The sequence below is a fragment of the Alosa alosa genome, chromosome 6 (genome assembly GCF_017589495.1).
Source record: "Alosa alosa isolate M-15738 ecotype Scorff River chromosome 6, AALO_Geno_1.1, whole genome shotgun sequence".
In the NCBI taxonomy this organism is placed as follows: domain Eukaryota; kingdom Metazoa; phylum Chordata; class Actinopteri; order Clupeiformes; family Clupeidae; genus Alosa; species Alosa alosa.
Genome location: NC_063194.1, coordinates 21,795,689 through 21,815,279, shown reverse-complemented (window position 1 = coordinate 21,815,279; position 19,591 = coordinate 21,795,689). Strand labels below are relative to the sequence as shown.

Here is a 19,591-nt window from a genome sequence, read left to right as displayed (position 1 = left end):
TCTTCTACTGTCTTTATTGTACAGTGGAGTTTAGTTATATGTTTATACTTATACTTATGTTTACCATTTCTGCTGTAAGTGCATGTTGTGTGTTATGTCTGTATGCTACTGAGACCCTTGAATTTCCCCTTGAGGATCAATAAAGTATCTATCTATCTCTATCTATCCATCTATCTATCTAGATCAATTATAAGAAACTATATGGCCTTACAGTAAACATTGTGAATAAAGATGAAAAGGTGAAGGCCAGTACTTAGCAAAGACAAAATCTGAGCATAATAATAGATGAATGAGCGTGTGTGTGTGTATTTGTGTATGTGTGTGTTTCTTTCTCTCTCTCTCTCACACACACACACTCTCTCTGTATGGCCTGTCACAACTATAAGAATGAAAAAAAATATTTCAGAGTTGTGACTCCAAAAATTCCATTTATTATTTAAATGTATTCAACAATTCCAAAAGAGGAAATAAGATTGACAAACATAGCATTGGCATCATTTACAAGCTGGATACTGTTATCGATTTGACTTGCCTGCACGCCAGAGTCTTACAGGAGGAGGGAGTTATTTGTGATCAGCTGGAGTTAAATACTCTATCTCTGAAATCAACAGTGTATCAATTGCACAATACTATACATGCTCAGATACACACTCTACCACACACACACATGGACACACACACACAGAGACATACACACTCTTTCTCTCTCTCTCACACACACACACCACACACACACACACACACAAACACAGGCAATTGCATCAAATCAAACCAATTTTTTACATAAGCTGTCAGTCTGCCACTTTGAGTAGACATACCCATGATACATTGCATTTGTTTGTGAATTTCTTGTTTAGCAAGTCACATCTCCCCTCCCCCCATGCCCCTATGGGTGGGCCCGCAATCCCCCTTTCTTCTCAGCACAAAGGCCACTCCATCTGGGCTGCCTTCCCCTCCCCACTGGCTGTGTGCTGATTACACGTGGATACCACAAACCAATGCTCTTTTCCTTTGTTTGTACACACAACATAATTAACATTACATCTAAGGTACATTTCATTTCACACATTGTTTTGAATAGTGAAGTGTAGTGTGTGTGTGTGTGTGTGACTGTTAGGGGGAGGAGGGGAGGAAGGAGTGACGTGTTTGGAGAGAGTGGTCTTTGGATGGGGAGTGGTGAGTTGGGGAACAGTGGGTGGATGGTATGTCAATGGATGGACCATGGATGGTCTGGGAGCTGGACCATGAGATGTGGTTGGAGAGGAGGCCGAGGTGCTGTAGCCCATAGTGATCGCAGCCTCTTTGATGCTACTGACTCTGGGCAAGCTCTTGTCACCCTGACTCTGATCAGCAGTAATGGCAATGCCCCCCAGACAGTGGTACAGCCCACAGCCAGCATATTCCTGCAGCATGATCCATGTGTGTGGGCATGACAGTTTGCAACAAGGAAGCTGAAAAAAGTTCACCTCCCAACCCCTAGGTGACAATGTACACATAGAGACACACTTGGCAAGGATGGTGGCCATTGGAATCTTTAACTGCCCATAAGCAAGACATCCCCGAGAACAGCAAATGGACATCTCACAAAATTGTTTAGGAAAATATTCTCGTTCATAGATAGATATATCTAGACAGGAAGGAACATACTCTTACTCTACAGGAAAGTATACAACTTGGGGGCTAGGGGGCAGGGACAGGGTCATGTAGGCATAGATATTGTATCTCTGTGGACAGAAGGCTAGTGTCTCAACAACTTCATCCTCTACAGAGGGATCCACTACCATTTACATCACACACACACACACACACACACTCATACGCACACACACACTCACTGACAAGCCTGATGTGTGTGCCGTTGGTTCGGATGGTAAGCGAGTGAGAGTGTGACTCCAGTGTGGGTGATGAACAAAGAGTTGGTTGGTTAAATCACTCCCTCCCTCCATCCCCCCCCTCCCTTCTCTATCCATCTTCTTTTCTCCCTCCCCCTCTGTCCATCTCTATCTCTGTCCACTCTCCTGTGTTGAGACCCTCCATTGGTCAGTCGCTGTACAGGATGAACCCAGAGAAGGTGCTGTATTTGTTGTTGTTGCCGCCGTGGGCCTTGCCGCCGTCCAGCTTGACGTAGACCTCGTCGCCGGCGTCCAGGTGCAGGATGACGCTGTTGGAGGCGTAGTCGTAGTTCTGGTCAGCGTCCTGCGCTATGGCGCTCGCCCGCACCTACGAGAGGAGTGGAGAAGCGGAAAACAGGGGTCAGACAGACCTTGAAGAAACATTCATTTAGCGTTTATTTGGTGTTTGGGTGTTCTGTCTGAATGCTACAAATATATATGTGGTCAAAGGGACGCCTAAGGATCCTGAGACTGAGAGAACGAAGGTGCTGTTCAATAACAGGTATTCTCAAAAGCACTGTTGAGCAACCAGCATTGTAACTGATACACAGGGAGGGGGTGTTTAACATGTTAATCTTTCTATCATTTTCTGACCATAAAGATTCAGCATGATTTAGGGAAACACATCCCAAACTATGACCAGTTCAGAGCCAGAGTCAGTTGCCTTTGGGGACCTCAACAGCCAGAGGAGGCTTGGATGATAACCACCCTAGTGAGAAGCTAACATAACAGAGGGGGTGAGAAGATGGTGCAGGTTCTCTCAGAGCCCATTCATCACTCTCACAGAGGCACTCGCACTAAAATAATATGCATTAATGTTTGCCTTCCCTTTCCTTCAACCCAAGGTGATAAATTAGTTATTCATATCCTCCTCACATTATTCTTTTTTTTTTCTCAGAGTTTTTTCACCTCTTCTCCTTTTTTCCTCACTCCTTTTCTTGGCAGCGTTTAACAGGCATCTCTAATGGGGGGGAAACAAACAGTGCACTATGTGCTGTCTGGCTGTCAGCGATATCCCCCCCAAACTGCCGTTGAAACAGAGCACGTCCTTGTACCCATTAGCTACACCTCGGTCCCTTCCTGTTTAGAGATGTGAATTGGTAATATATTTGATAGTGATGTCAAAAAGAGGGGAGAGTCTCCCTCACTAAAGATTTGTGATTTGTAAAAGTTTTTTATTTGAAAGCAAATTTCTTAGCTTTCTATACAGTTTCTCCAGCATTCAGAAACACAGCTATATGTACCTATACACAGACACAGAGAGAGAGAGAGAAAGAGAGAAAGAAAGGGAGACATGCCCACACAATAAAAGATACGCATTAAAGTGAAATCTCTGCATTCTCTTGAAAGGGATGAGTGACCTTCGAGCGTGAATAGATTTAATATGGTCGGATTTCTGCAAGCCTTCGATTTCAGGGCTGGGAAATTGCCAGGGATTTATTTCATCTGTACGGTGCATTAAATCTCTGGTGTTGAAGAGGTCATGAATATGTACAGCCGACACCCAAAAATGAGAAAATCAGCCCTCCACACAAGCCCTCCCTTCATTTGCGGTGACCACACACACACAAATTTCCCACACTACATCACATCACAATGTACACATACACCACAGTAACAGTGTGTGTGTGTGTTTGTGCATGTGGTCTCTGTAAAGTCTCTCAATGAATGAAAGAGTTCTGTGGACTGTTATGCAACAGAGTAAAAGCTGCCTTGTATGTCTATCCATCTCACATGTTTTTTTTTTATTTTATTTTAACCTCTGTCTTCCTCGTCTCATCATTTTGTGAGATCTTGTGGTTGTTTTTCATAATGCTATTTTATTAGAAACACGATGTCCTGTTTCAGAGGCAAATGTTTGAGAAGGTCAACAGAGGAGTGGACAGAGGGGCAGAAAGAGGAGGGCGAGGAGTTTGCTCACACTCCACCTGCTCTCTCGGCTTCCCCCTTCCCTCTCTTGTGTGTGTGTGTGTGTGTGTGTGTGTGTGTGTGTGTGTGTGCATGCATGTATATGCATCCACCAACTTGATAAAACTGAGTCAGCTTGTAATGAACGTTTGTGGTGTCGGAAAACCACAGCAGAAAGAAGTCGAATCAGAGACAGAGGCAGCAGAGAGAGAGATAGAGAGAAGATAGGAGGGACGAATAGAAAGGAAATGAGAGAAAGAGAGAGGAGAATCTGTCTATTCAGTAAAATCAGACGACGTTGTGAGCTCCTCTCCCCCTTGTCGCGCGGCTGAGCGTCTGCTAGCATCGTTTCCCATCGATCGGACACGCTGCTTTCAGAAAACACTCCTAAGCGTAGACTGCCCACGCTGTGAGAGTGACTTTGTGAAAGAGACCCCCCTTCTATCTCTCAACATCGCAAACACATCTCTCCAGTTTGCAGCGTCACTCTCGCCACGGTATAACACTGCTGCTTTGTCTGGCAAGCAACAGTTTGAGGTCCGAACCCCCCACACACACACACACACACACACTCACTCACACACATTAACCCCCCCCACCACCACCACCACACTCACCGCATCTGTGGTGATCGACTTATCCTTGGCCTACCCTAGCCCAGCCATGTGAAAGCCCTCTCACTCTTATTCAGTTTTGATGAAAGTAAAGACATGTAAAAAGCTTGGCAACAAAGGCCACTCTTTTCCATTTTGGAAAGCCATAGAGCAAAGAAGAGGGAGATAAAGGAGAGAGTTCACAAGGTGACAGTGTGCTGTAAACATCAAATTCTAATTTTCTCTCTGCATCTCTCTATATCTCTCTCTTCTTTCCCTTTGCTTTAACTACCGCTACGTTGTGTTTGCGTCCTCTCCTCACCCCCACCCCTCCGCCTCTCTCTCTCTCTCTCTCTCTCTCTCTCTCTCTCTCTCTCTCTCTCTCTCTCTTTCTCTCTCTGTCTCCTTCTGTCAATGCTGGAAAAGGTAATGACAGCAGAGGAACAGCAGACCTTTTCTGTTGACTGTCAGGCAGACAGGCTGCAGATGTAGAGAGGCCAGCCGGTCGATAATTCAGGTGGGTGACGGCCGGCACAGCCAGAGCGGCATCACAGACAGACAGACAGACGCACGGCCAGACTGATGGACAGAGAAAGCGACAATTTGCTTTGCCTGAACTTTTTCTCTTGTTGCCCCGACAGACTGCTCCCTTATAGTCGGCCCTGCCCATGCCTCCCCCTGCTCGTCCCTTGCTGCCCTCAGGCGCTCCATGTCCACTCCCGTGCAGTCTTACTGTAGGTCCCTGTCATCCTCTTCATCTATATTACATGAAGCCATATCGACACACCTCTCAGATTCAGAGACAGCAGGATACTGAGTCTATAACTCGTAGTGACAATACTCCCTTGCAAGTCTGTCCATGACCTTGCCATTCGGTGCCTCTGTGCTCAGTGCACTGCCATTCAACCAGTAAAACGACAGGTGATCATAGCAGCAGCCATTCATCACTATATCATTGAATTACATATAGAATCACTATAGTCCAATTTCAATGCTTTGCTATTGTAAACATCTACAACATGTGATGTAAACATTTTGAAATCAATTTTAGTTCGAACCACATTTATGTCTTGAACTTAATCTGATCCAAAGAGTGATCTGTAGTCAACTGTTGCTAGACAAGGACAGATAGAATACTTTCAACTTGACATACTCTACAAGATGCCACAGCTTCATGTACCTGTTGATGTGATACAACTGTGTCAAACACTCCAAGCAAAAACTCTGGGTTCTGCCTTTATAGAGAAGTCATATTGATCAGAGGAACAATAACACTGGACAGTAATGGACTAGAATTTAGAAGTAAGAGGTTTCAGCAAAGACAATGCCCATATTGGAATACACCGTTCTTCTGAATATCACAATTTGATTTTGATTGGATATTAGTGTGCTTGGTTATTATCATGCATCATTTGAACCATTATGACTGTAATTTCCATCTTTTATCACAGTTACATTTACTGACTTATTCTTGCCAACTTCCATGAAGGGAGACGTCAGTGTCTGGGTTGACATTTCTCAGTGTCCCGTCAGTCAATAAACACCGTAACTGATGACTCCTAGGTTATCTCACTCCACCAATCCTCTTCCAGCTTCTGAGCTCAGCCAATGCAACGCTGATGCATTGTGTGATTGACATTTCCTCTTGACCTATCCAGAGTCTGAGAGAGTCTGATAAACCTCTAGGGCAACAAATGACAATAGAATAGAAGGAGGCAGACAATGGGAGGGGGGTCTCTCAGTTGGTGAAGGTAAAACACTGACAGGGAAAGAAAATCTTAAATGAAGAAAGACCATATATACTGTAATATATCATTATGAAGCCCAGTAAAGATGAGGCAACTCTAGATGGTGTTGACAGTTAAGAAGCCCTTCAGTTTGTGGATAACCTCTGAAGGCAGCTGACAGTATCGGAGCAGGAGGGTAATCTCGGCCCTGCCGGAAATGCGAGCGAGCGCCTCATTGTTTACCTTCCTGATTAAATCTGTTGAGTCTAATATCGATGTGCAAACAATGGCTGCTATTCTGGCTCCATGGCGACGCCTGTCCACAGCATATTAATCTGAAATAAAACGGGCCCTGAGTACACACGCGCACAGCCGGCTCGCGCTGCGTGGCCTTATTAAGGGGTTAGCGGCGGAGGGCCCGGAGGGAATCGGGGGGATTTGTCGACGAGGATTTAGATGAGGCCCTTTCTAATCTTTTTTTATTGTCTAATATTATCCTCCAACCCGCGGGTATCCTCCAATCCGGGGTCGTTGGTGTTTTGGGATCGTTAGGGAGGTAATTAAAAGGCCGTCGGAACGGGGGGGGCTGTCGGATGGAGAGGCGAGCATTCCAAACACCTTGGTGTAGTCGCTCCACGATCTGACATCTGAGGATTTACATCTCTTAACCTTGAAATGTGACAATAACCGCAACCACGCAACCATACAGATCAAATACAATATCAAATAGTCTGGAAATGGCAATATACCATAGTCTTCAGTGCGCTTCCATCAAGCTCCCACCACAAGATAGAGCAAATGGCAGAGTTATGTAAAGCATTGGACATGGTTATAAATTATAATAAATGTTTAATTTAATTAAAAATTAAATTATTAGATCTTATATGTCTTCATATGATAACCCAAAGACAGACTAACCCACAAACAAGACTATCATTGGAGAGTATTATTATTATTATCCAGTATATTACTGGAAAGCTTTTTAGACTTCCATGTTTCTAACTGAGTTATTGCGCAGTGGATGTTTTCTCTGAATTAAAAAATATCTCAATGCTATGTCTCCAGAAAGAAACACAAAATCATGCAGATGATGCCAAGGCACAAAACGTATAGGAGAACAGCTCTAAGCCTCCTAAGACAGCTAATGAGGTAAATATGATTTCTATTTAAGGCTACGTTTATACGGTGACGATGAAAAGAGAAGACGCAGAAGTGGCGTCTCGTCTTCATTTTTTTTATTCGTTTAGACGAAAGCATTCTCAGGGGAAATCTTTGTTAATATGAAGACGCAAGAGTATGTGATATTCGATTGGATATGCATTCCAGACCGCTGGGTAGTGGTGTGATAGAACCCCGGTACGTCACGCGCAGACATTCGAATTTGACAGTTTAGCCAGAGAGGTAATCAAGGATCTTTGGTTTAGCCGTTTAGACGGAGACGCAACCCGGGTTGTCTTCAAAACTCTACACTCTGGAAGGAGTCTTCAGATTTTTGCGTCTTCAAGCCCCGATGGCGGGGTCGCCGTGTAAACGAAAGGCACTTATGATAAAATATTTTGTCGTCTTACTTCGCAATCGTCCTCGTATAAACGGCCCCTAAATCTCACAAAAGAAAGGATCATTTTTCATACTGAATGAGGACTGCCACTGCAGATTTCCCAGAGAACCTCTCCTTTAACCACAGGCCTACAGTCAGTCGGGTCTGTGGGTTTGTCAAGGGATTTTAGAGCGTGTGGCTACAGTGGCGAGCACAGCAGCTGGCTTCAACACTAATTCTGCCTCACAGCAAAGGCTGCTGCAGCCATCAGAGCAGGCAGAGTGACAGTGAGAGCGAGACAAATCTAAGAGGAGATACAGAGAGAGAGAGAGATTTAAAGTTCTCCTCAAAGTCAAAGTGGGCATGGGGAACGTGCTGGCCGGTGGCGGCAGATGTGTGGCGGGTCGCAGAGTCTCCTGCAGCTGTTTGCGCTGTCCGGCCGTGCCCAGCTGGTGGGGATGTGTCCTCCCTCCACCACGCAGCGACATCACTGGCTGTCATGTCCCATTTCCCTCAGCTATTGTCACTGATAGAATAATCACACTGGCCCAGCTCTCTCTCTCTCTCTCTCTCTCTCTCTCTCTCTCTCTCTCTCTCTCTCTCTCTCTCTCACACACACACACACACACACAGTTCTAGTTCCAGAGCTGCCAGTTTGGATGTTGATGTAAGGTGATTTGTTTTCAAAATGTATGCCTATAAATATCAATATGACACCTGATCACATTGATCCTTCTCTAGAACTATGGTAATACAAAACTATTAACTTTTGTTCATCAGACAGGAACAAGAGGTTCATCAGACTCAGCACTCTTAGTCAAGAGATGATAAAACCTCACATGATATTTTGACATTCACGTGTGACATTTTCATATCACTGTGGATCAGAGAGTATGGTGTATGGATTTGTTGGCTTGTGTGAAACAAAATAAAGCAAAGACAGAATAAGGCTGCTTGTAATAATTTGTGTGAAATATTCCTCTGAAGAAACATTTCCCTATGGTATGGTAAAGTTGAGGCAGAAAATATGTATTACTCTCTCTCTCTCACACACACACACACACACAGACACACACACTCTTCCTCTCTCGATTTCTCTCTCTCTGTCTCTCTGACACCTGTTAACTCTCTACTTAGTCCCAGCATTTCTGTGTGCCGCTGTGAGATCTGTGTTAAATTGGAGAGGACGCTTGTCTCTAATTGCGTTTGAATCGCGTAGCTGTGCGCGGCATGCCTGATGGGGGATCACAGGAGCTCTCGCGACTAGTGCCGCAAACAGGCAAGAGAAGCCCCTACAGTGGAGCGCAAGTTCTGTGGGGCCGAGCAAAAGAGACCAGCGTTCCTCAACAACTGGGAGAAAAAAAGCTTGAGGTGTATTAGTCATTAGTGCAACAGCACAAGCGTGAAAAAATGTGAGGGTTCCTCTCACGCTTTCCCTACAGAATCCTCTCCTCTGAATTTGACATTTGACAAACAACAAAGGAATACTCCAGCAGTGCATAGTCTGTTGAATGGTCAAGAATGCAGAATTGCTGCAGACCTTCAGTTGTGTCACACAGACATGCACACGCGCACACGCACACACACACACACACACACACACACACACACACACACACACACACAATGTGTAAATTAAAATCTGGATGATGTATATTACACAGTGGCAAATTTGAGTGCAAGTGAGATTACACTGAAATTTCTGGCATACTGCCGGTATGGCATCTTGCCTCAAATTGGCATTGGTTCAGCACTGCACTTTTTGACAAAAAAAAAAAAAAAAAAAAAAAGAATTTACTTGGAAGTTCATGCAAACTATGAAGTTTAAACAGCATATTGTTTAATTTGGTCCGCTGTGGATGTTGACATTTTTTCCCTTCTCAGACATGTAGTACCCCACACTATGGAATATAATTCCAAACACTTGAAAAAATGATGATAATGATAAAGATAAAAGAGCAAGTCCTGCTATTGTGGCTATAACAGTTTAATGTGTTAACATTCTTTCTGGTTAGTTTATGACATATATGGTATATTGGGTTTTTAATAATTGTTTAAAAGGCTTCTTGGTCATTTGCTATCGCTTGCAGTAATGTGATTTGAGCTGGAGTCCTATTCTTTTCATTACTTTTTGCAAAGCTGTCTATAGACTATTTCTATTATACTTAAATGACCACTGGTCCAGTCATACTGGTCTAATTCCCCTTTCTGCCCCACACATCAATGTTACCTAGCTTTATTGTGAGTGTTCAGACCATTGAACAAACACACACTGACAACGAGATTAACGAGCATGCAAGCATTCTTAAGCAACGGGCTGGCCATTGTGACCCTCTTTCCAAATGCCACTGAGAAAGACACACACTGAGGCTGTGTCTAAATTAAGCCGGGTAAATGGACATAGAAATATGCATATTTAGGGTGAAAACGATCTCCCCACATCAATGTTTCCGTATCATTTTTCAAAACGTTTTGAGTCCACACTAGAATACTGAAATGCCATAATAGTGTTTGCTGTTGTTGGTGTCTGGTTGATCAGTATCATGGCAATGGCACATCATCATATCTGAAGCTCTCACTTCTCCTATACACATTACAACGCAAACTCTGAGTTTTCGAATTGATCTGAGTCAGAATATGCCATTTTAATGTGAAAGGAAGGGCTAAACAGAGAAATGATTATACGCATTAATATTTACCCATCTTAATGTGGACAGGGACTGAGAAGGACAGTGAGAGATAGAGAGCTATGCCTTGTTTGTGTTTGCGCACAGGAAGGATCTCAGTGACCCTGCCGCACTAGCCAGGTGTTGGTGTGGAACTCTACAGAGTTATTCCGATTGACCACCAACAGCCTGACTAAAGAAGAACAAGGCAGGAACTAGTCAACAAAGCAATGCCAACCCATTTTGAAACGTATTTTTTGTTTCTAAATCAAGGTTGTGTCTGTGTGCACTGAAGTGTGTGTGTGTGTGTGTTGTTTGTATGCGTTCATGTGTGTGTGTGTGTGTATGTGTTATTTTGCGCCCGCCTGTCTGCGAGCGCCTCATTATATACAGACTGTCCCGTGGTGAGTCAACATGCGGGTCGTGACTGAGTCAGGCAGTCAGTCGTGGATTCGGCGGCCTATTTTGGTTCGTGTGTGTTTACTCACTGTGGGAGGGGGCGGAGGCAGGCGCCCGGGACACGCCTAAACCCTGGCGCGAATCTGATGGCCCACGCCGCTAGAGACTGGCAGATGGGCATGAGAGTGGTGACTTATTAACTGGCACAACTGGAGGAGTTATTGGGTGCCGATCTTATGTCATCCTCAGGTCAGGACAGGGGAAAGGAGGCGGATGAGGGAGCATGAGTGATCTTCCATGGTTCGGGGGAAACTCGCCACAGAACCAAGAAGGGCAAAGGAAAGAAGAAAAAAATGATCTTACCTGATTAATGTTGTCTTATCCCAAGGAAAACAGAGGTGTGGTTTTCGTAAAACAAACCATTAGCATTATTTTGATTATCACCATCTTTGCACCAATTATGTTTTTAAGTGCAGGCTTATAAGTATAGCTTATTTCACACCATATAAAACACCACAGTGTTGCCACAGAACCATGCGCACTTGAGAACCATTTCTCAGCTAGCTTGCAAGAAAATACAACAAACATAATTTGACACTGTCTGCCTTAACTTTAGCCGAGTACTTAACAAATGCTTAGCGCATCATAATTTATAGAGCAGTTAGGTTGCAGACTTTAGGGAAGCACATCCATTTGCACACCCTAATTCTTCTGCTTTTGAGTCACAATTGATCCACTGCATAGGCTTTCACATCACTGATAGACCTACAACAGTGCATGCATGTATTTATCTTACATTACAGTACGTCCATGTCTATTTGACATTATTTCTACAACAGCAGAGTCAGTCCTACCAGTCTTTCCACACTGTTACCAGTAATAATGAAATAATTCAACTGTCTTGGTATACAATCTGAATTGATGAACACATAGAACCTGAGTAGGCAGGAGCAGGAGAGTGAGAGTCCTCTTCTTTCATCTGCCCTGCACGCCAGATGTGGGACTAGTCTACACATCATTTAGATGTGATTTAGAATGTGCACAGTGTAAGAAATCATTACATGAGATGTTGCTGGTTGTCATCAATCAACCATTCCTAGTTAATTTGTATTAAAAAAAAAAAATTAATATGATTGTACAAATAAGAAGTTAATGATCCAGATTGAAACAGATGTCTGTTTTTTCTTCTTCAAAATTATTCCTCAGTAGTCCAGCAAATTCAAAAGGTTCAAAAAGTTATTTTTTTCCCCTGATAGTGGTGTCTATCTCATATCACATAGTATTTTTCACACATCTGTTTTAAAGGGACACCAGGCAACGTTTTTGTGTTAATTAATCATCTTCGTAAGTCGGTATGGTTAAATGACTCATTACAGGGCGAACGAAGACTCTCTCGCCCACCCCTACTGCCTGTAGGAAGAATATCCCGCTTGCAAGTTCAGTGTATCCTACCCGCCGACCTTCAGTCTCCATCCACAGCACAGAGGCAGGCTAACGAAACGCTAGCGTTTGTTGCAAACGTGTGTATAATGGCAGAGCTGGCGAAGAAGCAGCGAAAACCCTTGACGGAAGATGCAAAGAAAAGGAAAAGAGCTTCAGACCGAGCAAAGGGCTCGCACACATATCAACACGTACAGACTCTAGGGGGAGTTTCGTAGAGAAAAAGCATCAGGCTTGCCTGGTGTCCCTTTAAGCTGACTTGACTGTGGCTTTGACTGCAGCATGACCAGGAGGTGTGGCCGCGTCCTGGTCTGTGAGATCTCCCTCTCCCAAACGCTTGGAGAAGAAGTGGTGATCCAGGCAGCAGAGTGACACAGCACGCTGCCAAAGGCCCCATCTGGTTGGGTCTGATGAGGGGAGTGTGTGCGTGTGTGTGTGTGTGTGTGTGTGTGTGTGTGTGTGTGTGGTGGTAGTGGAGGGTAGAGAGCTGTGTTTATGGATGTGTGTGTGTGTGTGGGGAGGAAGCAATGGGGGATAGAGGACTGTGGAGCAGTTGGGCCATGCTCCCTTCTGCCTTCTGCAGCAGTGCTTTCTATTCCAGACAGCCACACACAGGGCACTAATTAATCGCATAATTTGTTGGGTGGTGAGGTCAGCCACCAACACCGGCCCCCCCAGCTCAGCCACCAGCCCCGCTCACAGCTACAGTACGTCCTTGATGCAGGTGAGATGCTGAAAAATGCACATCTTAATCAAAGCATTGCCCAGATTGCGCATGGGATGCACAATACGTTGTGAGCAGAATTGTCCATTGATAATTAACAGCTTCTTATCGGATAATTTATTCTTATCAAACAAGACCTACAACCAAGGAAAACTACACCATTTGGTTCAAAGCAGGCAGCATCTGTTCCTACTCATAATAGAATGCAAAAAGAGAGGGCTTATGGGTTTAAACAACTTTTCCTACACAAGCCACAGCTATCCACAGGCTCCCCATATCAATTTAGAGGTCCCATATTACTGATGTGTGTTGGCATTTCTTAACAATGTGGCAAAATCCATTGCTAACAAACCAAGTCAACCTAATTAGACTGGTCTTCATGTTCTGCTCCATCGAGTGGCAAATGCAATGTCCAATTACAGTGAGGATCAAGGTCAAAAGTCCCGCACTAAAGACTTCCTTGGTGATTAGTCAGTAGGAGAGTAAAGGTAGTAAGAGAGAGAGAGAGAGAGAGAGAGAGAGAATGACTTTGCTATGACTGCATCTAATACATCTAATATATCGCATTTTCATCATCTGCATGATCTTTCAATCTATTTGTTCATATAATTTATGCTACCTTGGCGCTGCCGAGTTTTATGTAACCTGTCTACCACATTTCATCTTCTGAGAGTGGGATAGCTGCAGTAGCATTTGCGAGGAAAAGGTTTTTAAGTTGAGAGAATAGAGGGAGTTGGACATAATGAGGATAGATACCTGGGAGGGGCACTGTCTGGACGCTGAAGTTGCAGATACTGTGATATTTTGACAAATTATCGCTGATTGGATTTCTGATGTCTGCACTGAGTGGCTTCTCATTTTTCTGTATTCTTTAACTGTAACGTGAACACACACACACACAAACATATGCACACACACACGTGCACACACACACAAAATACACATGTGTATGCACTCACAAACTCTAAACACCTACACCTACACCCACCTACACACACACACACACACACACACACACACACACACACACACATCCATGCAGTTACTCACCCACACACACACATACCTTATTGAGTCAGCTCCCTATGAGAGAGATGCATTGGCATATCTGGGCTGGTAATAGCCCAATATTAGCTCTGTTAATTAAGAGTAGAGCTTGTACATGCCAAAGCCAACCCCCGACGGCTCAGCAGAGCCCGCCATGTGGGTGAGAGTCAGACACAAAGCTGGAGCGGTCACAGCTGGTATAAAACACACACACACACACACACACACACACACACACACACAAGGGAAATATATATATGCACAGGGAGATCATATATAAGCACACATCACATGTGCTTGCCTAAAGATTTCACACATTAATACTTCTGAGTACAGGTGGAAACACACACACACACACACACGCACACACACACATTCACAGCAACAGACTATATGCAAAGTGATATGCAGAACATACTGGTATATGTATTACAATACACATACAGATAATTAAACAAAACTGGCAATTTCAGTGACAACATAATGGTGTTTTCATGCTAGTCCCCTGAGATCCGTGTCATATCTCTGTAATATCAAAAGTGGAGATGTACTGTAGGAAGACACTGAAATACACAAGAATTCCCTCTTTTCAGGCACATTTCTGGGAAAAGAGATCCACAAAGACACCTCACCCCCCACCCCCCTGCTATGAAGATTTTATGATGAAAATGCAGGAAAGAGGCCGCCGAGCCAAATCTAATATTCTCCAGCCAGCAGTAAGCATCAGCATCACCCTCAGGTGTGTGTTTAAGCCAAACTGGCCTGGCAGTGGTGGTCCTGGGATGAGAGGGGTGCTGAGTGCACCACAGGGAGCACCACAGCGCTTTTGAGCGTTTGAGTGTTTGAGAATTGTCTACTTCCTGGCACAACGGACCAGACTCAATTAACTCATTCATGTTTTTTTAAGACTCTCTAAACCAAGACTGTAGACTTTAATCAAAAAGTCTCCAGGAGGTAAAATATTGCCTAAGTCATCGTGACGTTATCAACACAGAGGAGTGTACAATTATGTAGCGTAGCTGTTCCCAATTAATAATGTTTTAAAAAACACACACACACAAACACATTTGCAGGCGCTGTCCCACCTCTCACCTACTCTCACAGATGCTGATCTGAGTGGGGCGTTTAATTGGGGAGGCAATAACCACTTTAAAAAGATTAGGCGGGTCCCAGGGGCGCCGCGTGTCCGTGTCTCCACCTTAAGTGCCTGGAGCTGAGCGCTCTCTGGGGTCCCCGCGCCTCTCGGAGAAGAACAGACGCCGTTTTTACTGCAGCATATGCTCAGCGCGCTGGCCGCCCGACTCGTTCGCCGTAACGAACGTCTCCTTTTTTTTTTAATGCACCTCCGCAGCGCTGGCCTCCGCCAGACACGCACATCCGTCCTTTTGTTTCTTCTGGTCGCCGCCAGCCTGTGTACCATCATTCATTCAAGGAACAATCAACTATCGCCTACTCCTGCAGTCCTCTGAGGTGCAGACAAAACAATTGGCCACAGTGTTAAAATCAAGCAGGAGCGAGGCCAGTTCCCCAGTGAACAGTGGGTACTCTTTTTCAGTATGGTTGACGCAACCCACAGTGGGAGCATACGCTGTATTTCCAAAGCAGGTGAGTTTGGTCGTACATGTCCTGCTCCAGTTACAGGCACTGAGCAGTGGGCTTCAGAGCATTCAAACACTGGATTGCATGAAATACAGAGCCGGGTGATCTGAGAAGAACCCGCCACTGACTCTGTTGCTCACTCCCAGACCTTTTCTTTGGAGCCACATCAATCTCCCTTTCCTGTGTGTGTGTGTGTGTGTGTGTGTGTGTGTGTGAGAGAGAGTATGTCTACCTCATCCAAAGGCAGGGGGCAAATGAAGAAATCTTATTGTCACTATAAGATCCAAGGATGGCATTCAATTCCATCAAAGGAAAACCAGAGTCAGAAGAATGTCCACAAGAGATTTTAATAGTGGAGAATACATAAAATAGTGTATATATCTGAAAGAGGCCAAATAGATGGGGTGCATACAACCACAGTATAGATTTCTCTGATCTGTCCCCTAGTTCATAACAGAGCATTTAGATTGCAATTATTAGACTTTTGTTCAATCTAAATTTATATGGTAGGTAAAGCTGACTACTATTGCTACTGACAGCATACATGCCGGAACTGCTGTGGCTTTTTCAGCAGAGATTGGTTATTTGATGAAGAGTTTGTCTGGTGCGCAATGATCTATCCAATAAAAACGCAGAGTGAAGATATAAAACTTATAAATATGTAATGTGGGTTTGCAAATGTCAGTGCAACTTACTTAAGTTAGCTCCTCCGATGATTTCACCCTCCTCCTGATTAAATTTAAATTGAGCTGCTAGGAAAAGGGATTCATACGCGGACCACTTGAGGACTGAAGGAAAAGACCCATTGCTTAATTAAACTGGCCATCATATTAGTTTTGTATATACAGAGATTCTATGTCTGGCTATGTGGGTACTTTTCGTTTAACCCATTTTTATCAGACTTTTTAATGAGGCTACCAAAAGGTAATTAAGTCAGTAAGTCTAGTCAGTTGCCCATTAAAAAGTAAATAAATACTGCTAAACAATATTTTTTGGGGAAAGCACACAATATATCATCCAAAAAATAATGAATTGCTTTCATTAAATAAGTAACTGGGGCAAATATGAGTAGCATACCACATTATTATTAAACTTGTTATATTAACCTTATTGTAACGTCAACAAAGACTACTTCAACAGAAAGGCTAAGGTGAGCGTTTGTCTACAATTTGTATAATTATCAGTGATTAGAAAACAAGATACATAGCCTAATTAAGGAATTAAACATGTAAGAATTTCTCTAATGATGTAACTGTGCCCGATCAAATCTGGTTCATAATTCCATTATTTCATCGCATGTTCAAGCATTCTGTATACTCAGCTTGATATCCTTACTTTTCTTATCATGATTAAATTCTGTGGACTTCACCGGCACCAGGCAGCATGGGCTTAACTAAGCATAGCTATATTAAAGTAAAGAAACATAGCAAAACAGTGTAGCAAAATATGGTCGTTTATTTTCTCTGCTTTTGAGGTCGTCATATGTAATGTGCCGGTGAGCTATAGCTTTGCCAGAGTGCAAAATCTCCCGCAACCCTGGACACATTCTGCCTATTATTTAACTGGAGCTGGATATATAGTATTTTACTTTAAAATACATGGCATGTTTGTGGATAACTTCAAGGTTTCAGCGAGGATGACAACAAAAAAGTTTTTAGTACAACTCGACTGAAATGTACTGTAGGCTACCTGAAAAGCGCCAACATTCCGAATTACATTTACAGGGGAGATGCGCACCCACGTGTACCCCAAGTGGATGAGGTGCAAGTAAAACTTCACTTATCAGGAAATATGCTTACTCCGTTTTATGAAGGTCGTGTGTTAGTTTGTGTGTGCCCGTCAGCGTGAATTTGTCCCTCTGTTGAGAGGGACACCCTCACAATGTCACTGCGCATTAAGGTACTGAGGGAGAACTCGATGCTTTGCCCGCCAAATTACACATCGTTTTTTTGGGCTCTCGTGATAAGCAGCTGTGAACTTCCCTTAGTGCTCTAGGGAGATATGAATCGCGCGACAGATGCTTCCGTGTCTCCCACCAGTGTCTAACGCGGACGAAATGCATAAATAAATTGGGAAAATAATTAAATAAAACTCCAGGCGTGTCTGTCCGCTGAGGATCACCTTTAAGCAACTTCATTAATTACGACCCTGAAAGGCATTCCCGCTAATACCTTGCAAACTAAATCACCCTAGTCAGCCAGTCGCAACAACAGGTGAGTATGGAGAGCTTTGCATGGTCAGACCACTGAAGTAAACACTCTACTCAAGAAAGTGTACAACACTTAAAAACTTTACATAACTCTAAACAGATGAGATGCATGATGAACATTTTGTCAATTTGTCATATTTGAGATTCATAATGTTGGATGCTGTATAGGCTGCATTGCATTCTGCAAGCTCATTCTTTTCGTCCACACACACATACATACACTTACTCACTCACCTGTCCGTTTTTACAGAGGTCAGCCCACATGCTGGTCCCGTCTCCCCCTCTCATGAGCACGTGGTAGATGAAGAAGTATGTCCCTGGCACGCCACAGATAAACTTCCCTGACGTGCTGTCATAGTTGTTCCCCAGGTTGGTGACCACGTCGTCGAACTTTAGGATCTCGTAGCCCTCGTGCGGGTTCTTGAGGCCGGCGTAGAAGGCCACGCGCGCCCCCCCTGGCCCGTAGGTCGCCGTGCTGACCACCCCTCCCCCATCGCTGACCCCACCCAACCCCAGGGCTCCACCCTTGCCCCGTTCGCCCCTGTCCCCCGGGGGTCCCATGGGGCCTGGGGGGCCGGGCTCCCCTGGCGGTCCCGGGGGTCCGGGCTTCCCCGGCCGCCCAGGCTTTCCCTGCGGCCCCTGGTGGAGAGTGGAGGGCGGTGGCATGTTGCTGTGGTCAGCCAGGGCCTCGGCCTCGCCCTGGGCCCCGGTGGCTGCGGTGGTGCCGCGGCCCAGGTATGGGTCGCACACCATGCGGCAGGTGCCCAACATCTCGAAGTGGCTGCTGTCGCTGCCCACGGAGCTGACCAGCACCGGTATGAGCACCACCAGCACCAGCACCAGCATCACGCCCACGGCCGCCGCCACCAGGGTCTTCCTGCCCAGGCTGAGGCGCGGGAGGGGCTGGGCAGCCAGCGTGGGTCTTCCCGGGCCGAAATGGTGACTGCTGGCGGGCCGGTGATTCTGTCCGGAGAGAGGGGGGATCCACGCACACCGTAGGATCCCACAGAAGCTTCACAAAGAAGGCGCAGAGGAAGAGGAGGAGAAGGGGGAGGAGGAAAAGGAAGAGGAGGAGGAAGGCGTGAGGGACAGAGAGAGAGAGACACACACATCCACACACGCAAAAACAAACACGGGCGATCAAACGGACAATCGCTCGGTCAGGCACACATACTTACACTCCCACAAACACCCACCCACACAGAAATACACACACATACACACACATACACACACACACACACACACACACACACACACACTCGAGCGTGTGCTGTCACCCCACAGCCAAGATCCCACACTCACTGTGAGTTCTGCCACTTGCACACTTGCTCGGACACTCAGGCACAGTCTGCAAACTCAGGTGCACGCATGAACACACACACAAACACAAACACACACATGCAAACAAGTCGAGGAGAAAGCCCACTCCGACTAGCTCAGGCACAGAGTTGGAGTGTGTAACAGAGACAGAGAAAGACAGAATGGGTACGACACAGAGATAGAGTATGAGCAGAGAGAGTGAGGGTGATTGAGAGAGAGAGAGAGAGAGAGAGAGAGAGAGATGAGAGAGAGCAAAAGAGAGAGATGGGAAGGAGAGACTGGAGCTGTTTGCGGAGTCCCGAACTCTGAAGCTGGTTTTTATATGGCAGAGCCCTCTACTGGTGACTTGCCCCTACTGCAGAAAGGAAACAGTTTTTTCCCCTCAGTTCTTCGACCACATTTGGCCATTCAGATGTGACAATTTGAGAACAGCTAAGCAATGGACCAAAACAGAAACTTTTGCTTTGAAAAATGTCCAAACATATGCTTTAAAAGCAAACATTTATACCAAACAGTAAACGACTAAA

The 19,591-nt window shown here is 44.9% G+C and overlaps 1 protein-coding gene across 1 annotated transcript; it reads right to left on the bottom strand.

Moving 5' to 3' along the window:
* Positions 1-1,371: 1,371 nt before the first annotated feature.
* Positions 1,372-19,327, bottom strand: LOC125295465 (C1q-related factor). Its single transcript, XM_048244718.1, has 2 exons — positions 17,976-19,327; positions 1,372-2,220 (listed from the first exon to the last, which is right to left on the bottom strand). Exons 1-2 carry the CDS (start codon positions 18,585-18,587, stop codon positions 2,041-2,043), a joined length of 792 nt encoding a protein of 263 aa, XP_048100675.1. The 5' UTR covers positions 18,588-19,327; the 3' UTR covers positions 1,372-2,040.
* Between the last annotated feature and the right edge of the window lie 264 nt (positions 19,328-19,591).